The 18,865-nt window shown below is 35.0% G+C and overlaps 1 protein-coding gene across 1 annotated transcript in view; it reads right to left on the minus strand.

The window, feature by feature from the left end:
• Window positions 1-1,647: 1,647 nt before the first annotated feature.
• The window catches only part of LOC149799734 (B-cell receptor-associated protein 31-like), an 86,618-nt gene continuing 69,400 nt past the window's right edge, over window positions 1,648-18,865 (minus strand). Inside the window, exon 8 of the mRNA XM_089959108.1 lies at window positions 1,648-2,856. Coding sequence (XP_089815234.1) covers window positions 2,845-2,856 — 12 coding nt within the window. The 3' untranslated portion in view covers window positions 1,648-2,844. The remainder of the gene's footprint in view (window positions 2,857-18,865) is intronic.

Raw genomic sequence — 18,865 nt, forward strand, 5'->3', positions numbered from 1 at the left:
ACCCTTTATCTTGTACAATTAGACTATCTGCCATAACGGCATGATATTGGCAGCATGTGGCTGTGAGTTTAAGAAGGCAAGGTTTTGAAACTGGCAGCCTGTAACATCATGTGACTGGGGGTGGCGACTAAATAAACCACCTAAGCAATATATTTAATGGCACTTTGTTTAAAACCTGGACCAGCATAGCAAGCAAACAATTTTTCTCTTTGTTCCTAATACTGGCACAGTATTAATGTATTATGTTCATCATCTAAGGTTACTACCAAGAAACTGTTGTTTTCTCACCAGCACATAATGTTTGTGCCATGTTTTGTCATTTTTTTAAAATAGATAAATGTAAAGCTAATATCATCAATGTATGCATTGTGAAATATAGTGCAAATTTCTAAGAATCAGAATACATGGAATCAGTTAATATGTAGTGATACTGACATTGTTTTCAGTTTCTAGTAATTTATTTCATTTGGTCAAAATGACGTTCCTAATGTACACTAGATCTGTCAGTCCGTGAATGCTCAGGAGACTTCCATAAATTATGTATGCATGGTGGGGTGGGAGAGTGTTTGACAAAAGCACCGGATTATATGAAGGGGGATGGGTTTACATAAGTGTACATGTGCAATGAGAGGGGGAGGGGGAACCATCAGGTGGTCAATATAAATAATCCACATTAAGTTCCCTTATCAGAAGAGTTCTAATATTTTACTCTGTAATGTGGCTTTAACAAGCCAGCAACCAAGTCAGCTGACAGCATAAAATGAAAATTCCATCTTTCAATGTTCAATTGTCCTCACTACTGTTGGGGGCGGGGGGGGTGACACACAAGGGTACATACATGTTTTTTTTAATTACAAAATGTACACTGTGGAACATAAGGGGGAGGAGATCAAAACTGGCTGATTTTATGCATATGTACTTTATGATATCCCATTATAGAATACCCACTGCTCTAAAAGTAATAATTCCATAAAGACCATTCTTATATTTCAAATAAACAGCTGTCATGATACAAATGCAGAAAAACAAGGGGGATATAACTTTAACAGAACTAATCTGACCAGGCATTGGACACAAATTTTGTTATGATATGAATACACACTAGTTTCATGAAGGTACCTAAATGATTTAGGCGATTACTAACTGGAGAAGAGTGTTTATGAATGTATTAATTTATGGATTGACACAATTTGTAATAAAATTCTAAAAGTCCTAACTAAAACTCTAAAAGTCCTAACTAGACAAGGTAAAAAGGTAAAATCTTATTGACACAATCTAATAAAAATGTGGATAACTCTTAAAATGCTGACCGACTTCCATTATTAACAGGACAGACTGTTTAGCCACGATACAAAAGCATGCCAAGTTTCATGAAGATATCTGAAAAGGTTCAGGTGATATTATTAAACATATGTGATGGACAGAGGGACAAATGGACTACAGTTTAATGTCCTGCCCCTCACTTCGTTTGCTGGGGTATATAAAGAACTAATGCTATAAGTAACTAAAAAAACAATTACACTGACAGACATGATGAAAGTCGTTTCAATTATTGATCCTTGGATGAGATCACAAACATAAAACCCATTAAAATTATCACCTTAAATATTTTAAACCCTCAATGGATACAATGTATCAAGCCAAAACTAAAATCACATGTTTAATAACAACATATTTAATTCATTGAATTTTAGAAGACCTAACAAGGACTTAACTTTCATGAGCTTAACCTTTTCACTACTTAAGTCAATAAATTTTGTGAAAATTGATGTAAGCATAGTGATGAAACACATGTATTGTCAATCAGCAAATTGCAGAAATTGTTGGGAAAGCCTGAATTTATTCAAAGATACTCAGCAAGTAAAGATTTTGGGGCAATAAAAACTACTGAAAGTCATACATGTCAACCAGTGTGCTAAATGGTCATTCATATATAGCACCAGGCTCTTTTCTTTCTTACCCCTACCCCCTCCCCGTATTTGTTTTATCTCCAGTGCTGGACCATTACAATATCTAAAATACCTAGATCCTGTCTAAAGTGTAATTTGAAACATCAACAGTTTATGCCAAAATTGTGCTGTGTGTACCTGTGTTTTACTCAACAATTAGCCAGATATTGAGATGTCATCAAGAATGGGTAAATACGGCCCTACCAGAATGATTAGTACAATGTATATGTGAAAAAATTGCCCAACCAGAATAATCAGTAAAATATATATGTGAAAATATTGCCCAACTGGAATGATCAGTACAATATTTTATGTGAAAATACTGCCCAACCAGAAAGATCAGTACAGTGTATATGTGAAAATATTGCCCAACCGGAATGATCAACACAATGTATATGTGCATATTTATTGCATCTGCTAAAGATCGATGATAACAGTTAAGCACTGAAATCTTTACTGTCTCTTATTTTATAACTTTTATAGTACGATGAAGAAGGGTCTGCTGTTTACATTTGCTTTAAGCCCTTCTGGCATACAGCAGTTTTCACGTTTTGAAACACACAGGTTGACCAGTCAAATTATACAATTTTGAACAGTAGACTCTGAAGAATTGCCTTGACTCCACACACTTACAACTTGGAACAGTCCTAAATTCAAGAAAATGTTATAAGAATAAAATAACCTTTTTTGTTATAGTTTATATTTTTGGACAACAACACCTTTGTGTCAAACTAGCACAATTCTGAAGCTAGAGGATTAACTTGGGAAGAAAATAAATCTGTCTTCCATTACTCAATACAGAATTCTGCCACTCCATGGAATATATGGATAATTCTAACAGCCAGTGATAATGTACATCTAATTTGTCTTCTTTTCTCCATCTTGCTCGTAAGCCTCAAGTTTTTTTCTGAAAAAAGAAGAAAGAAAATAATTTACTTCATGTTTTAGGTTCCAGGCTCACTCACCTACAGACCACATGCCACATCTTGATAAGCAAGAGCAAAGTCCAGTCCCACTTTGGCCAGAATGATGGCATCCCTTGACACAAACCGGTTACCAAAATAGGCTTCAAATTATGAAAGTGAAACAGTTTTAATAAAAGAAACACTCTGAAAAGTATCCAATCATTCCGTAAAAGATATTGAAATGTAATTACTTTTATTACAGGACAGTGTTCCATTATCAGCAAAATAATGTACTTTCAGCAAAAAGTGGCCAATTTTATCATTGACAAATACTGCCACTAAAATCTGTAAATAACTATTCAAGGATGAAAATGAAGACATGCCATAAATCAGTATACACGTTGCCTGTGACATGATGGAGAGACTGAATTTAGTATTTGTCTGACATACAGAACTCTGTTCCCTTGAAATCAGATCTTGCTAAGTATAAGATACATAAACACTTAATTTAGCTTTGGAACTGTTTTGTCTTGGTTTTCAAATGTAACCAAGTTCTGTACCTTTTGCTCTCTTAAAGTATTATTTGTTTTACAGACCCTTAAGCTGATCCACATGATTTTGTTTTTAATATATGTAATTCTTTGATGTAAACCAAACTCTAAGACCTACAATGGAACAACATCACAGGAACATTCCTGGGCAAAATGGTTTCTCTATTAGTTGCCACTTAAAACATGTAGATGGGCACATTAGCCCTATTTTACACCCCTGAGCCCACAACAGATTACTAAAGGAATAAAGAATGTAGGCAGTGACATGCAGAGTGAATATAAATGATCAATGCAATGTTAAGCAAATGTAAAATCATAGAATGATGAATGCAAAATGAAAATGAAATGAAACATAAATGCATTTCCAAAACAGATTAAAAAGTCTATATCCCTGTGTTTTGGATTTCCATATTCTATATATTTTAAAAGGAACTGAAAATATACCACTAATTACAAACTGTAAAATTGTTCTAGAAACCACCTTTAATGTGAAGACATCATCACTGGCAGTTTTATCTGTGCATTTTGTACCTGAATGAATCAAAATTAATAACATTTGCCAACAAATATTCAGCAACTACATTTTTACATCGTTTACAAATGTAGTTAAATTTTTATTTATTGTCAAATAAATACTATATTTTGAATTTTATTTATTTTCGATTTTCATCATTAACACTTTTAATAAGACGAGATATGAAATCAATAGTTCTTTCTATTTATTATATGTACTACAAAAATAAAAGTTCTTTCTATTTATTATATGTACTATAAAAATAAAAATTCCTTCTATTTAAAAAGCAATATTTATTTCTATTTACTTCATGTACAGTGTGACCCCATTATAGCGTGCTCCATTATAACATGAATTTGGATATAACATGGTGATGGTGTTGCTCCCGAAATTTCATTTGCATGTATTTTTGTTGTACACAAATTTAAAAAATCTTTCTTAAAAGTACCAAAAAAACGTAACAGTTTGCTATCATTTTGGGGAAGAGATAGCGCATGAATAATACAAGATGATCGTGGCATGGCTACTGAAATTTTGTATGAATTTTTCTCGTACACGAAAAAGTAGTTCTATTTTCTTGAAAGTAGAAAAAATAAGGCATACAAAATTTATTCTGGGTTCGTGTAGGTCTTTGCCAATGTCGCAAACTTGAATTGTTTTTCCTTATTGGCGGCAAAATGTACCATATGGCGATTTTTTTTTAAGCTGATGTTGCTGGCCGTTTAAACTTTTATATACAACCATTGGCTTGGAGTGCAGAAATTCAGAGGCCCCATGAAAGAAAGTCACAGACTGGATATAAAATGCCCTTAAATTTATCTACTGTTACATAAAGTCTTTGTCCATATTGACAAACCATCTAAACAGTGCATTGACTGTTATATTATAATCCGCTTATCATGACATCTAGCATGAGTACTGTATGTTGTGAAATATCTGCTTTTTTGTTGTTGACATTTCTGGTAACGGAGATCAACCGGACGAGGTATTATCTCATAATCTATCTTTCATTGGATTTTCAGCCGCTTGCTAGTAATTATATTTACAAAGACTGACATTTGTATGTGGATGGTAAGTAAAATTCCTCTTCTTTTCACTCAGAATTAAATCCTTCAGAACAATCACATTTTCAGTAACAATCACTATCATCAAACCGGAACACCTGCGTCTCTATTGTCCGTTGACCCTTTGTTAATTTTCAGACGCATGCATGGAAGGCAGCATCAAGCTGATACCACAAATGTTATTTTTTGTTAACAAATACAAAATAAAAACTACATCTTACTTATTGTTTTATTCAATAGGCATGGAGGGACAGTAACTAGAATAGTCTAAACGACGGCCAATTCCTTTTTAAAAATGTACCCAGATAAAATAGTTTGCTGGCATTTCAAAGGAACAGATTACCTTTGAAGCACCGATTGTTATGAAAACGTACTCAGCAAATGGAAAAAAATCAGTCTCAATCATGCAATACAATTATTTGATGTTGCCGCCACAATAAGAAATGGGCATTTGTTTGGTTCTCCAAAGCTGTCTTTTAGCGGTGACTTCAATAACACATGCACCCTTCATCAAAGAAAGCCGACTACAATCTTTCAATAAAAACAAAGAACTTGTCAAAGGAAGTCAGTACCAAACTTAAATAAAAGTGGTGGAATCTGGTGGATTTTTGCATTTTCCAACATGATTGTAATGCGTTAACTGTGCAGTGAAAGTTTTCTTTTTGTAGGGAAAAAGTTTATGCTTATGAACGCTACCAATGGCGGCTTAAAACGCAAACTAACTCTTACCGACTTGGGATGTACTGAAAAGTAAATGTTCTTCGTCATTTGTTACGTGATTGTGCTATATTTGTCCACTGAATTCAGACCAATATGACCTGTGACAAAATTACTGAATATTTTAAATCTGTGTGTGTGTGCATATTTTCGATGGAATCACTTGTATTGTGGATTCAATGTATATGAGAAGGTTTGCAGGTGAGTACATGGTGTTGATACTCTATTCATGCTATACATTAGACATGTATATATAAACAGTATTCACGTATATGTACCAATTTGTGGTTCTCTAAATAAAGTAAACTATTATATATGTCTTCTCTGTTTTCAGTACAGGTGTATTTCTCATTTAATATGCATCAATTTAAGATGGTAACTGTGCCGATGAAGCACGTATTTTACCACCCGCATTTATTACCTAGACACACTCCCCGCAATTTGTTTTGGGTACATGCATTATTTTCTTCAGCTAACTGACCTGGTTGCTTATAACACGGTTTGGTCTATAATGCGGTCGGGTTCTATGGCTCCCAACTGCCGTGTTATAGCGGGGTTACACTGTACTATCACAAAAAGCAATTGGTCTTATTATTTATGGAGATGCAGATTTCAGTAAATGCATTCTAAATGTATGAAAATGAAAGGAAACTATGAATGAAAGTGATAAATACAAAATAAGAATTCATTTCTAATACCGTAAATGACAAATTATGAGATGATAGCTGAAATGCAGACAAGAATGAAATGCAAATGACATGCATATTAAATGTAAAGCAAGCACAAATGAAATGCAAGTGAAATGAAGATTTGGTAAAATTACTCATTTCTGGATTTGCATCATTGCCCCCTTTTCCCCAAGGATATATATGGAGTGGTGTCTGACAAATCAAATTCAAACCTTTTAGCACTATTGTGACATCTTTTCAAATTCACCATTATTTTGCTATTTCTTCACAAATTTTAGTTCTAGTACCTACAACAACTTCTCCACAGTTTTGTAACATTAGACGTCCATTGCCTATCACCACTTTGGAAAGAACTGAAACAAGAGACCAATACTGGCCTGCAATTGCTCACCTGTCTGATATATACCTAATTTGCAAATGCAACAGCATTCGGTTAACAAATCAGGGTCTGAAGGGTGCTTTCTGTTTCAATTTCTTCTGATGCTGTTTGACTGCATTTGTTATTAAGCAATTGTTTTCAAGTTAATAAAGTTTTTCTATCTTAATCAATAATTGATGACAGATCAGCATAATGTATCCTATACTGAAAGGCCAATATCCCATGATGCTTAGTGTCAAAGTTGGTAGAACTCTATTCAGCAGTTTTCTTTCAGACAAAATTGAGTATGAAGGTCTTAATACCCAGATGTTTCCCATCAAGATTAGTCAAATTCTGGTCTGGAGATACAATCATTTTAAAAATGTTTATATTTCAGTACTGCCAGCCAAATTTATGATGAATTAGCATCATTTGTACAGATGTGAAATATCTTCATGCTGGTGCTTTCTGTCAAGTTCTATTGAACAGTTCTGGAGGGGCCACTTCAAGGTTCTTCTATAGATGGTGGATTAGCAATATGTGTAAAATTATGAAAGCCCTCTATGACAGGATGATTCTGTCAAATCTATATAAATTCTGTTGTTTGGTTTTCAAGAAGGTGTTTAAATGTTTTAAATGGGAGTAAAGTATATTCCCCAAGGACACACCATGGCCACCAACTGATGCTGGCTTGGACATGTACTAAACTTGTGACCCTTGAAAAAGTTGAAAACAGCATATTAAACCCGCTCCTTAACATTTTCTTGAAATGTGTTCTAAACCTATTCAGGCCATAACAATTGGTGCAGACACTGAAATGCTTGGTCACATAATATGCATTCTGGATAATGCTGATAAAAGTGATGCCAAGTTAATGTGTAATACTTATAATCAACTGACACAAAGAAGTTCAAATGACATTTTCCTATTCTAATATACAAAGAGGATAGATGACCTGCAAACAAATTTGTTTTCTGCTTAGGTGTCCTACTAATGTTCATTCAAAAATTGCCGTTTTTTAAAAATATTATTTTATCTGAGTCGTTCTAAAGCCTAAACACAACAAATTTGAAACTTAAAGGGTTTAACTCCGAAAAATTAAAACTAAAGTTTTCTGAAACTGCTTGCATTTATGTTAAACGTAATATGAGCTGTTTCTTCTTCTACCTTATAAATTATGCACACAAAAATTGTATTTTTAAACTGTACCAAAAACAATTCCCTTTGCTTTCTGAAATAAACTAACAAACAAAGGAATTAGAACTCAAAAACCACCAAGGCTTTGGATGCATAAAGAATTCAAGATTGCTTCATTTAGATATGACATAAATGTTTTTCCCTTTTATTACTCGGTGTGAAACAGAGCTGAAATGAATAACCAAAAATTGAAATTGCAATAAGTTTTTGGAATATTCTAATAAACAATGGTCCCACAAAGTGACATGCTCTACTGGCAAAAAAGAAATTTCAAGAATTCATGATAAATCCATTTCTTCATTTTAACAGCTGAGTGTTGGAAGCATCTCTGACATCATTATATTACAACAAGATTTTTAAGCAGCTGCTGTGGTGGCTATGTTAGACATCAGATTGGCACCCGACTGATATAGCCGTCAACATCACTCATACACGGCACGAGGTAGCAAAGGACAGACGAGTTATTCGTTAATGCAAATCAATCTGAGACAGATAATTTACTAGCCTATTCATGTTGAATATTAAATGTCATCTATCTCGATGATACTTATTGATCAATCAGGTCGTCAGATTGACCGTAACAACGAAACTGTGACTTACTATCTTCATCTGCGTGTCGGCTAACCGATCGTGGTTAGCTGGTTCTGAGTAAAAGTCAATTTGTTTCAAACAATTTGTATCACAAGATGAAACAACGAAACAATTACCACAAAAAATCGTAGGTGGAATTTTTGGAGATACCTCTTCGACGATAATAGAAAATATGTCTGGGATAGCTCACAAAGTAGCTCTAATCGCGTTAGGCGCGCCAAACGTTTTTATAACAGGAGTCGCATATTCACCAGGAACAGCTGTCGGACAAAAGATCGCTGATACACTCAAAGGTGGAGTACCAAGTGGTTCGGATATAAAAACTTGTTATTTCTGAAATAGTTCCATCATCAGAAACAGCACGTGCGATGATAAAAACAACAAAAAATTTGTTGCCTCCTGCCGGATAAAATATTATTAGAAAGTTAATAACACGAGGCAGACCAAAACCTGATGATGATGCGTTTTAGGTGGGTGTAAAATGATCACGCTTTTGTCTGAAGATTACAATAAAAATGTCTATAAAATTACCTTGAGCTTGCTGATGAGATAACCTTAGACGACTCTACAATGCAGTTGGTGCATATGCAGGTTTAAATACAGCTGCAATAAGAAAATCTCTTATAAATCTATGTAATGTTCTTGAAATTACTCCATCTGCACCAGGAGCTCAAAAATCGAACATTCAACGAAGGTTAAGCTGAACAAAAAGCGTTTTCTAATGGAACAAGAAAAATCACGATGATGTTACCGCTGAGCACTATATTTGGGTTTTGCCGCAACTATAACAAAGTATTTCGTGGAATAAAACATATGCTTACACTTCACCGAGCAGGTCAAAGCGATTGTCCAATGAGAACTGCTGCTGCTGCTGCTGCTACTGCGGGTGATCCTGATAATAATTTTCAGTTTGTGATTTGACGACTTGCGTTATGGATTCCACGAGTTGTTGTATCGGTCTCAAAACTAGTAGAACTTGAAATAATGTTAGCCGCTTACGGTAGAAAAATATATTTCGAACAGCATAAGGTTTATCAAACAGCTGTACCAAATTAATGTAATGCATGGCAAATTACAACAGTTACCGGGACATATATTTGTTGTATTTCAACGACAAGAACAACGTAATAATCAGCTACAAAAATAGATCTGTTTCGATAACGCTGACGTCAGATAAATATTTGTCAGAATAAACTCTAAGCAATAACCTGAATGAGCGATATAATGCAATTTTAAAGATGATGCTAACAAAAATATTTTTCGTGTTTATATGTATCTGATGAAGGCGATGAAAAAATACCAAGACGCTGTTACTGGATTTCATAACGATACCAGTGAGGAAGGAAAGAGTGATTGTTGTCGAACGCGTTAATCGTACGATGAAAGAGATTTACAAATCTCTTACATTAAAAAACACTAACAGATATGTTGGTGATCTGCCAGCTATGATATCAGATTATATCATAAGGTTCAAAATCTTTACAAAAATAAAATCAAATTTTATCTTCATTAGACGACCGTAAACTTCAAGTTGTCCAAAACGCATAAATGGCTTTAGTATATTCCAAAATATTTGATGCTCTGTGACAGTAAAATCATTTTTTTTTATCTCTTTGGCAACATGATATTTGACATTATATATTGATTGCGCTGCAATTTAAGCTTCTTCAAGTTGACGTATAATACTTGGTTAATCGGCAAGTTGATCATCATGTACAGGAAACAGATACATTTCTAGATCAAACTCTGAGTGCTTTGCTATCCGGTGAAAATTACCTTTATTAATCAGTGGACCACTAGCGGTATGATGTATATTTTGTGTCGTATGACCAAGAACATCTCGAAGATCAGACAATCGTTGAAACATGTCATATTTTATCAACGACATTATTCACAAAACTTTTACCTAATTCACGTAATAATAAAAAAATGCCAGACGAAATAAGGAGTATTGTCAGAGCTAAAATATTGAAAATGAGCCTTTTGTTTGACGCGGTTAAAGTTTTCATGAGCAATAAAAAAAACGAAACAAAAATATGTTAGTTTTATCGTTCGATATTACCCTTACTCGGCATATATATATATATATATATATATATATATATATATATATATATATATATATATATATATATATATATATATATATATATATATATATATATATATATATATATATATATATATATATATGTCAGATATGACAGGGAAACTGCCAAGAAATGAGCTCACTGCTGCTTGACAAGAGAAAATCATAGCGACATTCTAAAGACTGATCTGTGATCAGCAATTTTATGTTAAATAGTTGAATACTGTGGATCAGTTTGTCAATCGAGCTAATGTTGTAAACACATATGAACTTGAAGAGGTTATAAGAAACATGTTGCGCGGTGCTGTTAACGCGAAGACCCACTTCGATGTAGGAGAAAAAAATAATCTTATTTCCTTAATAACTTCGAAGTCGATCGCATGTTGAAATATAGTAAGATTTGGCTAGAGTACGACAGAAAAGCTCTAAACAAATATGTCAACTGCTGTTTGACCAACAGCGATGTTGCTGCTATACAAAACAGTAAATGAATATCGAAAGAAGATTTTATCAAAAGTTGTTGTTGAGTATGCTGATTTACGAGTACCATCTGCAATATATTTGACTGATTGTGAATGAATATGAAAATATTTTGAAGCTGTTGTTATTGAAGGAAATGAAATTTCTTCTCCTGTTGTAGAGTAAGTTGCTGTAACTGATCTGGGATTTTTTTAAAACGTTTTTAACGTTTCCCGCATTACCTCGTCTGCTGTTTTCTTTTCTTTCGAGGTAACAAGATTAAGATTTTTAAGACGATTATCAACTTTATTGCTGTTGATATGATCGATAACTAAACCACATGGGATGAATCCATGAAATACCACATAAACGAAACGATGTGAATAATATATGTTTAGTTTGTATACATCTAGCCATAACCCATCAAATAACCGGTATTACAGATAATACCAATATGTTTTCTCGTTTGGATATTTCTGACAATACCTCCTTTGCTAGCCTCGTAAAGATCGTATATCAGATGTGTTTTAAATTCATCTCTCAAAGATAAGTTTGCAACGTTTTTGTCGGTGACCTGATCATTGACATGACACACTCGCATTCCAGCTGAAATGTCACAATTGAACAGTGTCCAGATAAGTTCATGTAAATACATTTTTGTATATTCAGTATATTCTTCCGCTTTTACAGTTATTCTGTACCCTTCCGATGTTAACACTCCGATCGCATTTTTCGTTTTGAGATTTGTAACGACACCAAGTTCATTGTCGGTAAACAGGTTATATTTTGGACGACACCAGAATATTTCCTGGCATCTTGCAAGACCGTTTACGATGATAGGACGTTGGTATAAATTTGCCTTCATATACTAGACGTTCTCCAAATCTCTTATTGGCAATTTCGTATGGTACTATTAGATAAATATAAAACACAATATTATGTGATGTTGAAACTTGCAGATAAAGCGAAATGACGTTTGTTCATGACAAAATATCAGCCAAAAATAATTGCAACAGCATTTGCCGGATTTCACATTATCTTTATATATGATAATCAACTTTTACTAACAAATTTCTCATCTACAAATCTATTTCATCTGCTTCAACCAAAAGTAAAATCTGAGCTTGCAAAGCATACGGGTCATAAAATCAGTGTGCAATTTCATGTTTGTTTTTCAAAGATGAGTATATCATTGGATCAGCAATCTGATCAGACGCAACAGCAATTCGAAGAACTTGCTGATCCTTACACTACTTTGCTATCCCAACGAGCTTTGATTGGCTGCAATTTAATGTCATTGTCAAATCATATATTTCAGGAGGTACAGAAAAAGATTGATGATTATAGAACATCTGGATCGGATTAGAGATTCGACAAAATAACAGAAATTTTCTTTCATACAGTAAAATTTAGGTAGCTCATATGTCGATCTGCCAACTAAAATAAAAAACTCAGCATGTTCTATCAATGCCATGAACAACGATAGCAATGTTTTCAATGGGCGTTAGTATCAGCGTTGTTTCCAGCTTCTGATCACGTCGATCGAGTTAGCAATAACATCAAACACGACGGCGCGTTAAATTTCAGAGGAATAAAATTCCCAGTCTCTGATGCGCAAATAGATAAGTTCGAGAAACAGAATACCAGCGCTTTATCTGGTGGCATTCACGTGTACGGGATGGAAGATAATAGGTCGCTAACGATCTATCCGTGGAAATGATCTGATCTAGCTAATAAAAAACCGATAAATATGTTGTTGTATCAGGGGAATTATGTGTGGATCAAACATTTTAATGAATTACTGCGCCAACAAAACAACAAGCACAACGAAAAGAAATTTCTGTTTCAAATGTCTCCACAGATGTAAGTCCCAGCTGGTATTAGATCGTCACCTAGAATATTGTTCTAACGTACAACGAATATCTATGCCCGGTAAAGTTGAAAACATACTGCATTTCATGAATTACAAACACAAGATGAAAGTGTCTTTTATGATATACTACGATTTCGAGTCTATTCTACTTCCTGTACAAGGAGTAGAAATAATCCTGATAAATCTTCTACAAGAAAAGTTCAAGAACATGTTTCTTGTGGGGTCGCATACAAATTGTATGTGCTGTTGATAAACGTTTATCAAAACCTGTTAAACTTTATCGTGGAGAAAATCCTGCTCAGTGGTTGTTGAAAAATCTCATCTGCGAGGTTGATGCCATCATGATGTTGCCCGGCAGGATAACGAAAACGAAACCGCTTACAATAAAACAAGAAACAGAGTTTGCTTTGGCAAAAATATCTCATATTTGCGAGCAGGCGTTTACGACTCACGATCGAGTAAAAGATCACTGTCATATTACAGGTAAGTATCGCGGTCCAGCCCATGACAAATGCAAACTTAAATATACCGCGCCAGATTTCGTTCCTATTGTCGCACATAATTTCCATGGCTATGGCTCTCATATCATCGTAGATGCTTTTGGCAATAAAGATATAACTAACCGGTTAAAAATCAATAACGATACAATAAAATGCATTCCAAACAATACGGAAAATTATTTGTCTCTGACACTCGGCAAGTTGAGATTTGTTGATAGCCTCCAGTTTATGGCGGCATCGCTAGACGAACTCGTAAAAGGATGTGGAAAGTTTGATAATTTGACTGAACATTTCGGTGCTAAAGGAAATTTACTTACAAGAAAAGGTATCTTTCCACATGAACATCTTGACGATTGGGATAGATTTAATAAGTTTACCTGACCGGGAAAGTTTTATTTTCGATTAAATCTTTAAAGTGTCAACGATGATGACTATGCTTACACTCAGCAAATTTGGAATGATTTTGACTGTAAAACATGTGGAGATTATCATGACCTGTATCTGATTACATATGTGTTGTTTGCTCGCGGATACATTTGAATATTTCAAATATGTCAGCGCTGACAGCTACAGACTCGACCCAGCATGGTTTTACTCAGCACCAGGATTAAGTTGGAACGCATTACTCAAGCACAGTAAAATATAATTAGAGTTGTTAACAGACCCTGACAGTAGTCTTATATAAGGGGTGTTTCTGGATGAAACCCTATTTTGTTTGACGACGGCCACGACTCAATAACATTTCCTCGTGTTGGTAATCGATTAAGAAATAATTTTTGTTTCCTCAACAAAGTTGTTTTTGTAGCTGTTTAGACTAACTTGAGGGGGCCATGGAAGGGAAATAATCATGTTGTCGTCAAGTTTAAAATAAGGGTTTTGGGCCAGAACACCCTTTATATAAGACTACTTGCGGGAGGTCGCGGGTATGAACTCCAGCCAGGTCATACCGGAGATTTACATTAATAGTCCTAGCAGCTGCCTCGCTTGGCACTCAGCATAAAGAGGTTTCTGTTAGGACTGGTAGGCCTAGTGTCAGGATATGTGATTGGGAGGGACATGATGATACATGTCTGCGGTATGATGCCCCAGTACTAGACGTCATTATAATCTGCCACACTGCAGGCATCATAACGATACGACTGAAAAATTGTTAAAGGTATGTTAAAAATCCAAATCATACACATATAAATCACGCCTTATAAATTTCAGCCTTAATTTTGCTGCGAAAAAAATCTTTAATTCGAAACTGCTACACAAGACTTTCTAAACAACTAAATTCCAAATTAACCGATCCTCAAGGTGGCTATTCCACTTCTAAAGAAAATCCTACCTCCTCCATAACCCCGAGAAAATAATACAGTTCGCACCGTTGTTATTTCATTCATAATTTCATTAATCTCCATATAATTTTCTTCTATTTTTTGAGCTAGGAACAGCAGAGTAGAAAGGATTAGCATTTACTTTGCCCAGGATAGCTTTCTTTTTTACAACAATTCACACTGGTAATTTTAAGTATTCAAATTGGATTGAATGGATAATTTTTAAACATAGGAAAATAATTTCCTTCTGCAGATGGCTGGAGATTTCAGCTTTCAGAAGGAGGATTGCCTGTCTGTGAGGAAGGTAAGTTCTTGGTAATTAAAAGTGAATGTGCATCATTTTAGTTGAAATTTATCAAAGCTTACGCAGAAGTATGTGTGTAAAAAAGAGAGACAGACACAGAGAGAGAGGCAGAGAGAGAGAGAGAGAATATTTGCCTGATGTCAGAAGGTCATAAGTAACAAAAACTCTGTATTGCATAACAGACCCTTTTAGTATCATTTGTTAGAATGCTGCTTGACAGTATTTTGATGGATGTTGTTGTTTTGAAGTTTAACGCCATTTAGCGTAAGATAGGCTATATATGGCGGACAGTATAAGTGGTGCGGGAAAAACCTGAGAAAATCCCGCTAAGACCCACCGACCCATGGGAAGCTACTGGCAGCTTTCTCACATATCCACATTGGCCAAGCCCGATACTCAAACCCATGCAGACAGAGGTCAGACGGCAATGATAAGTAAATTCGAGCGTTTCGGCCACTTGGCCAACCCTGGTTCCCTATTTCGATGGAATACATTGATATCATTGTGGATGGAGATCTTAGATGGCACATCACTTATGTACGATAAAGATTCTAAAACATGTATTAATATAGGTGCGGTCCTTTAAACACAATGGTATTTGAACAACCTAACACATGCAGAAGTTGACTTACAGAAAAGGTGGTACTCTCCTAATCAATGTGCACCTCGGCGGTACTTTTTAATGTAATGTAACAGTTTTGTAGCTTTTTCTGTCATAGTAGCATTAGACAAACTTAAAAACGACATGCGGATAAACTATGATGCTTGATTTATAGACAGAGATGATGTTCTATATGACACTTAAACTTGAAGAGAAAATACCGGAATGACTGCAAAATTGTAATACATTTATATCTTTTACTTCATAGAAAAAAATTAGCTTTATCACAAAGCACCAGACTCTTCATTGTTCGAATAACTCTCTGGCGCGTAATACACTTTAAATCATTTTTTCGGCATATGATCTATAAATAGATTGAAAGTAAAAATGGCCTAGTTTGGACATTGTTAAATAAACTTAAGAAAAAAACTTAAGTACATGTGTTAGCTATGTAGACTACGAAACAGTTTGAAATACGATATTCAATATACAGAGAATTCATGGCATCACGATTCTCATCATTGATGAACTAGTTTAGTAGCCATGTAGTACGTTCGCCCACTTATATATCATATAAGACAAAATAGACAGAAATTGTAAATGACCTAAAGTGGACATTGATAAAGGAAATTTTATTGAATGTTGTGTTAATTTAGTATGCTACATAAATGCAAATACTACATAGCATTCAACATCCCAATCATTTCATATGAAAAATTAAGATTCTCTTTATTCAACAAGGTCGTGATGTGCTGAGTGTTTCTGAAAAATATAATTTGTAAACTAAATATGATCATAATGTTCTGTCTTCATTGTTGTCACACACACACACAGAGTGTATACCATTACATATAAAAATGTAAGTTTTTCTTCCGAATGCAGGGCTAATCTCTACTTTTTTTAAATTTGTATACAGGTGGAGGCGGTGACAATCAAGAGGCACTTGTGATAATTGAGCTGGTGATACTTCTTCTTCTTAGTAAGTAATGTTATGGTATAGTCAATATACTGATGTTAACATGGGTCACATTTTCGAAAAAAAAAATTTCTTGCATTACCTATTTAACAAGATAACCGGGTTGGATTTTGGATTTACAACAGAACACTTTTGATGGTGATACAAATACAATGTTTAATGATGAATGACTTGAGTGAGAAGAAAATTATGATTAATATGTGTTTATAAGATCAAAATAGTGGACAAATTAACATAATCAGCACGAACCTCATAATGCAACAAATGAAAATACAAATATACGACCTTACATAGGACAATTACAAAGGTTAATGATCCACAGTAATTTCATACGACGAAAAGAATGAAATGTTTTAATCAAATACTAAAAATAAATTCACTGAAAAAGTGACAAATGGGATATTTTACAGAAATAGTAAAATGATGAAAACAAAGGGATAGATATCATACGAAATATCTTTACAATCTCAAAACACTGGGTATTACAAACCCCAAAATAAAATATTGCATGTATGGAGTTACACACACCAGTACACTTGGCTTCCGGTCACACGGTCAATCAAGCAGTCAGTATTCCAGGTAGACCACCATTCAGTTCCTTGGTCAATCAAGCAATCAGCGCCCACCAATCGGTCAGCAACGCCCGATCACCTGCTACTCGACCACCAACTGTTCACTCATCTCTATGGCTGCTATGGTTCAGCTTAACAGCTGCTTTGGTCAACTTCTTTGGTTAGCTCTACAGCTGGTACCACGTCGACTCCGATCAGCTCTACAGCTGCGACTCTGATCAGCTGAAAATACATCTGACACCGTGTACTATGTATGACACGGGCATATACGATAAAACGTAATGACGTTATATACTGCAAGCTACACAGATCACATTATCGGTATAATAATTGCAAAATAATAAACAGGTTCAGAAGTGAACCTACCCGCGCCCGATAAAAATCCGACGGTATTAAACGTTTCTTAAATATGCAACTTTATATTGCTAATATAAATCTCTAAGTCACAAGCAAGAATACAAATATTTGCTTTATACTACCTAAGCCGAAGCTACATAGAAAATACACAAAAATAACGTTGTAGTACAATAGTTATAACTTATATACAAGAAATTAATAAATAACTCGCATACCTAACTACTCTTCTAAAAGTAGTGAATGACATTCTCTCTGCGTTGGATAGCGGAAAGATTACAGTCCTCACCCTCCTTGATTTGTCTGCAGCATTTGACACAATAGACCATGATATACTAATTCACCGTCTCCAGCATGTATTTGGCATTCATGATACAGCCTTACTGTGGTTCAAGTCCTACTTGGTCAACAGGACACAAATTGTATCTGCAAATGGAATACACTCTAGCCCAGTTGATCTATGTTGTGGTGTTCCACAGGGGTCTGTTCTTGGACCTGTTCTCTCAGTCGCTCTCAAGTGTCATAGATCACCACTCAGTGTCTCACCAAACTGTACACTGATGACACCCAAATATACAAATCTAGCCACCCAACTGAAGTTGATGCTACCATCCAAGGTGTAGAGAGGTGCATTTCTGATGTGAAATCATGGATGACATGTAACAAGCTGCAGATGAATGATGAAAAAACTGAGGCCATTCTGATCACAACACAACGACTTTCTCATTTACATCCTTTACCTCAAATAATGAATATCAGCAACGCCAACATTAAATTCACATAATCAGTACGAAACTTAGGTGTTACTCTGTACAGCACTCTCACATTGCACCAACATGTCATGAACATATGCAAGGCTGCATATCTTGAGCTGAGACGCAACAGCTCAATCCGCAAATATCTTTCAGTTGATGCCACTAAAACGCTTGTGTGTTCATTCGTACTTTCAAGACTGGACTACTGTAACTCAGTTCTGTCTGGTTCATCTCAATATCTACTCCAGAAACTTCAAAAAGTTCCAAACACAGCTGCTCGGATCATACTTAGTGTACCACGATCAGAGCACACCTCCCGCTGCTCTGTACCCTACACTGGCTATCCATTTGATCCAGAATCAAACACAAAATTTGTTCTATGTGCTACGTTTCACTATCGGACTCTAGTCCAACATACCTATCCGATCTCACCCATGTGCACACACCAGCAAGATACTTACGCTCCTCCTCTGACAATCGTATACTCATTATTCCGAGTATGAAAACAAAGTCATATGGACAGCGTTG

This window comes from Sinohyriopsis cumingii, chromosome 5 (genome assembly GCF_028554795.1).
Source record: "Sinohyriopsis cumingii isolate HCF-2022 chromosome 5, ASM2855479v2, whole genome shotgun sequence".
Taxonomy (NCBI): Eukaryota; Metazoa; Mollusca; class Bivalvia; order Unionida; family Unionidae; genus Sinohyriopsis; species Sinohyriopsis cumingii.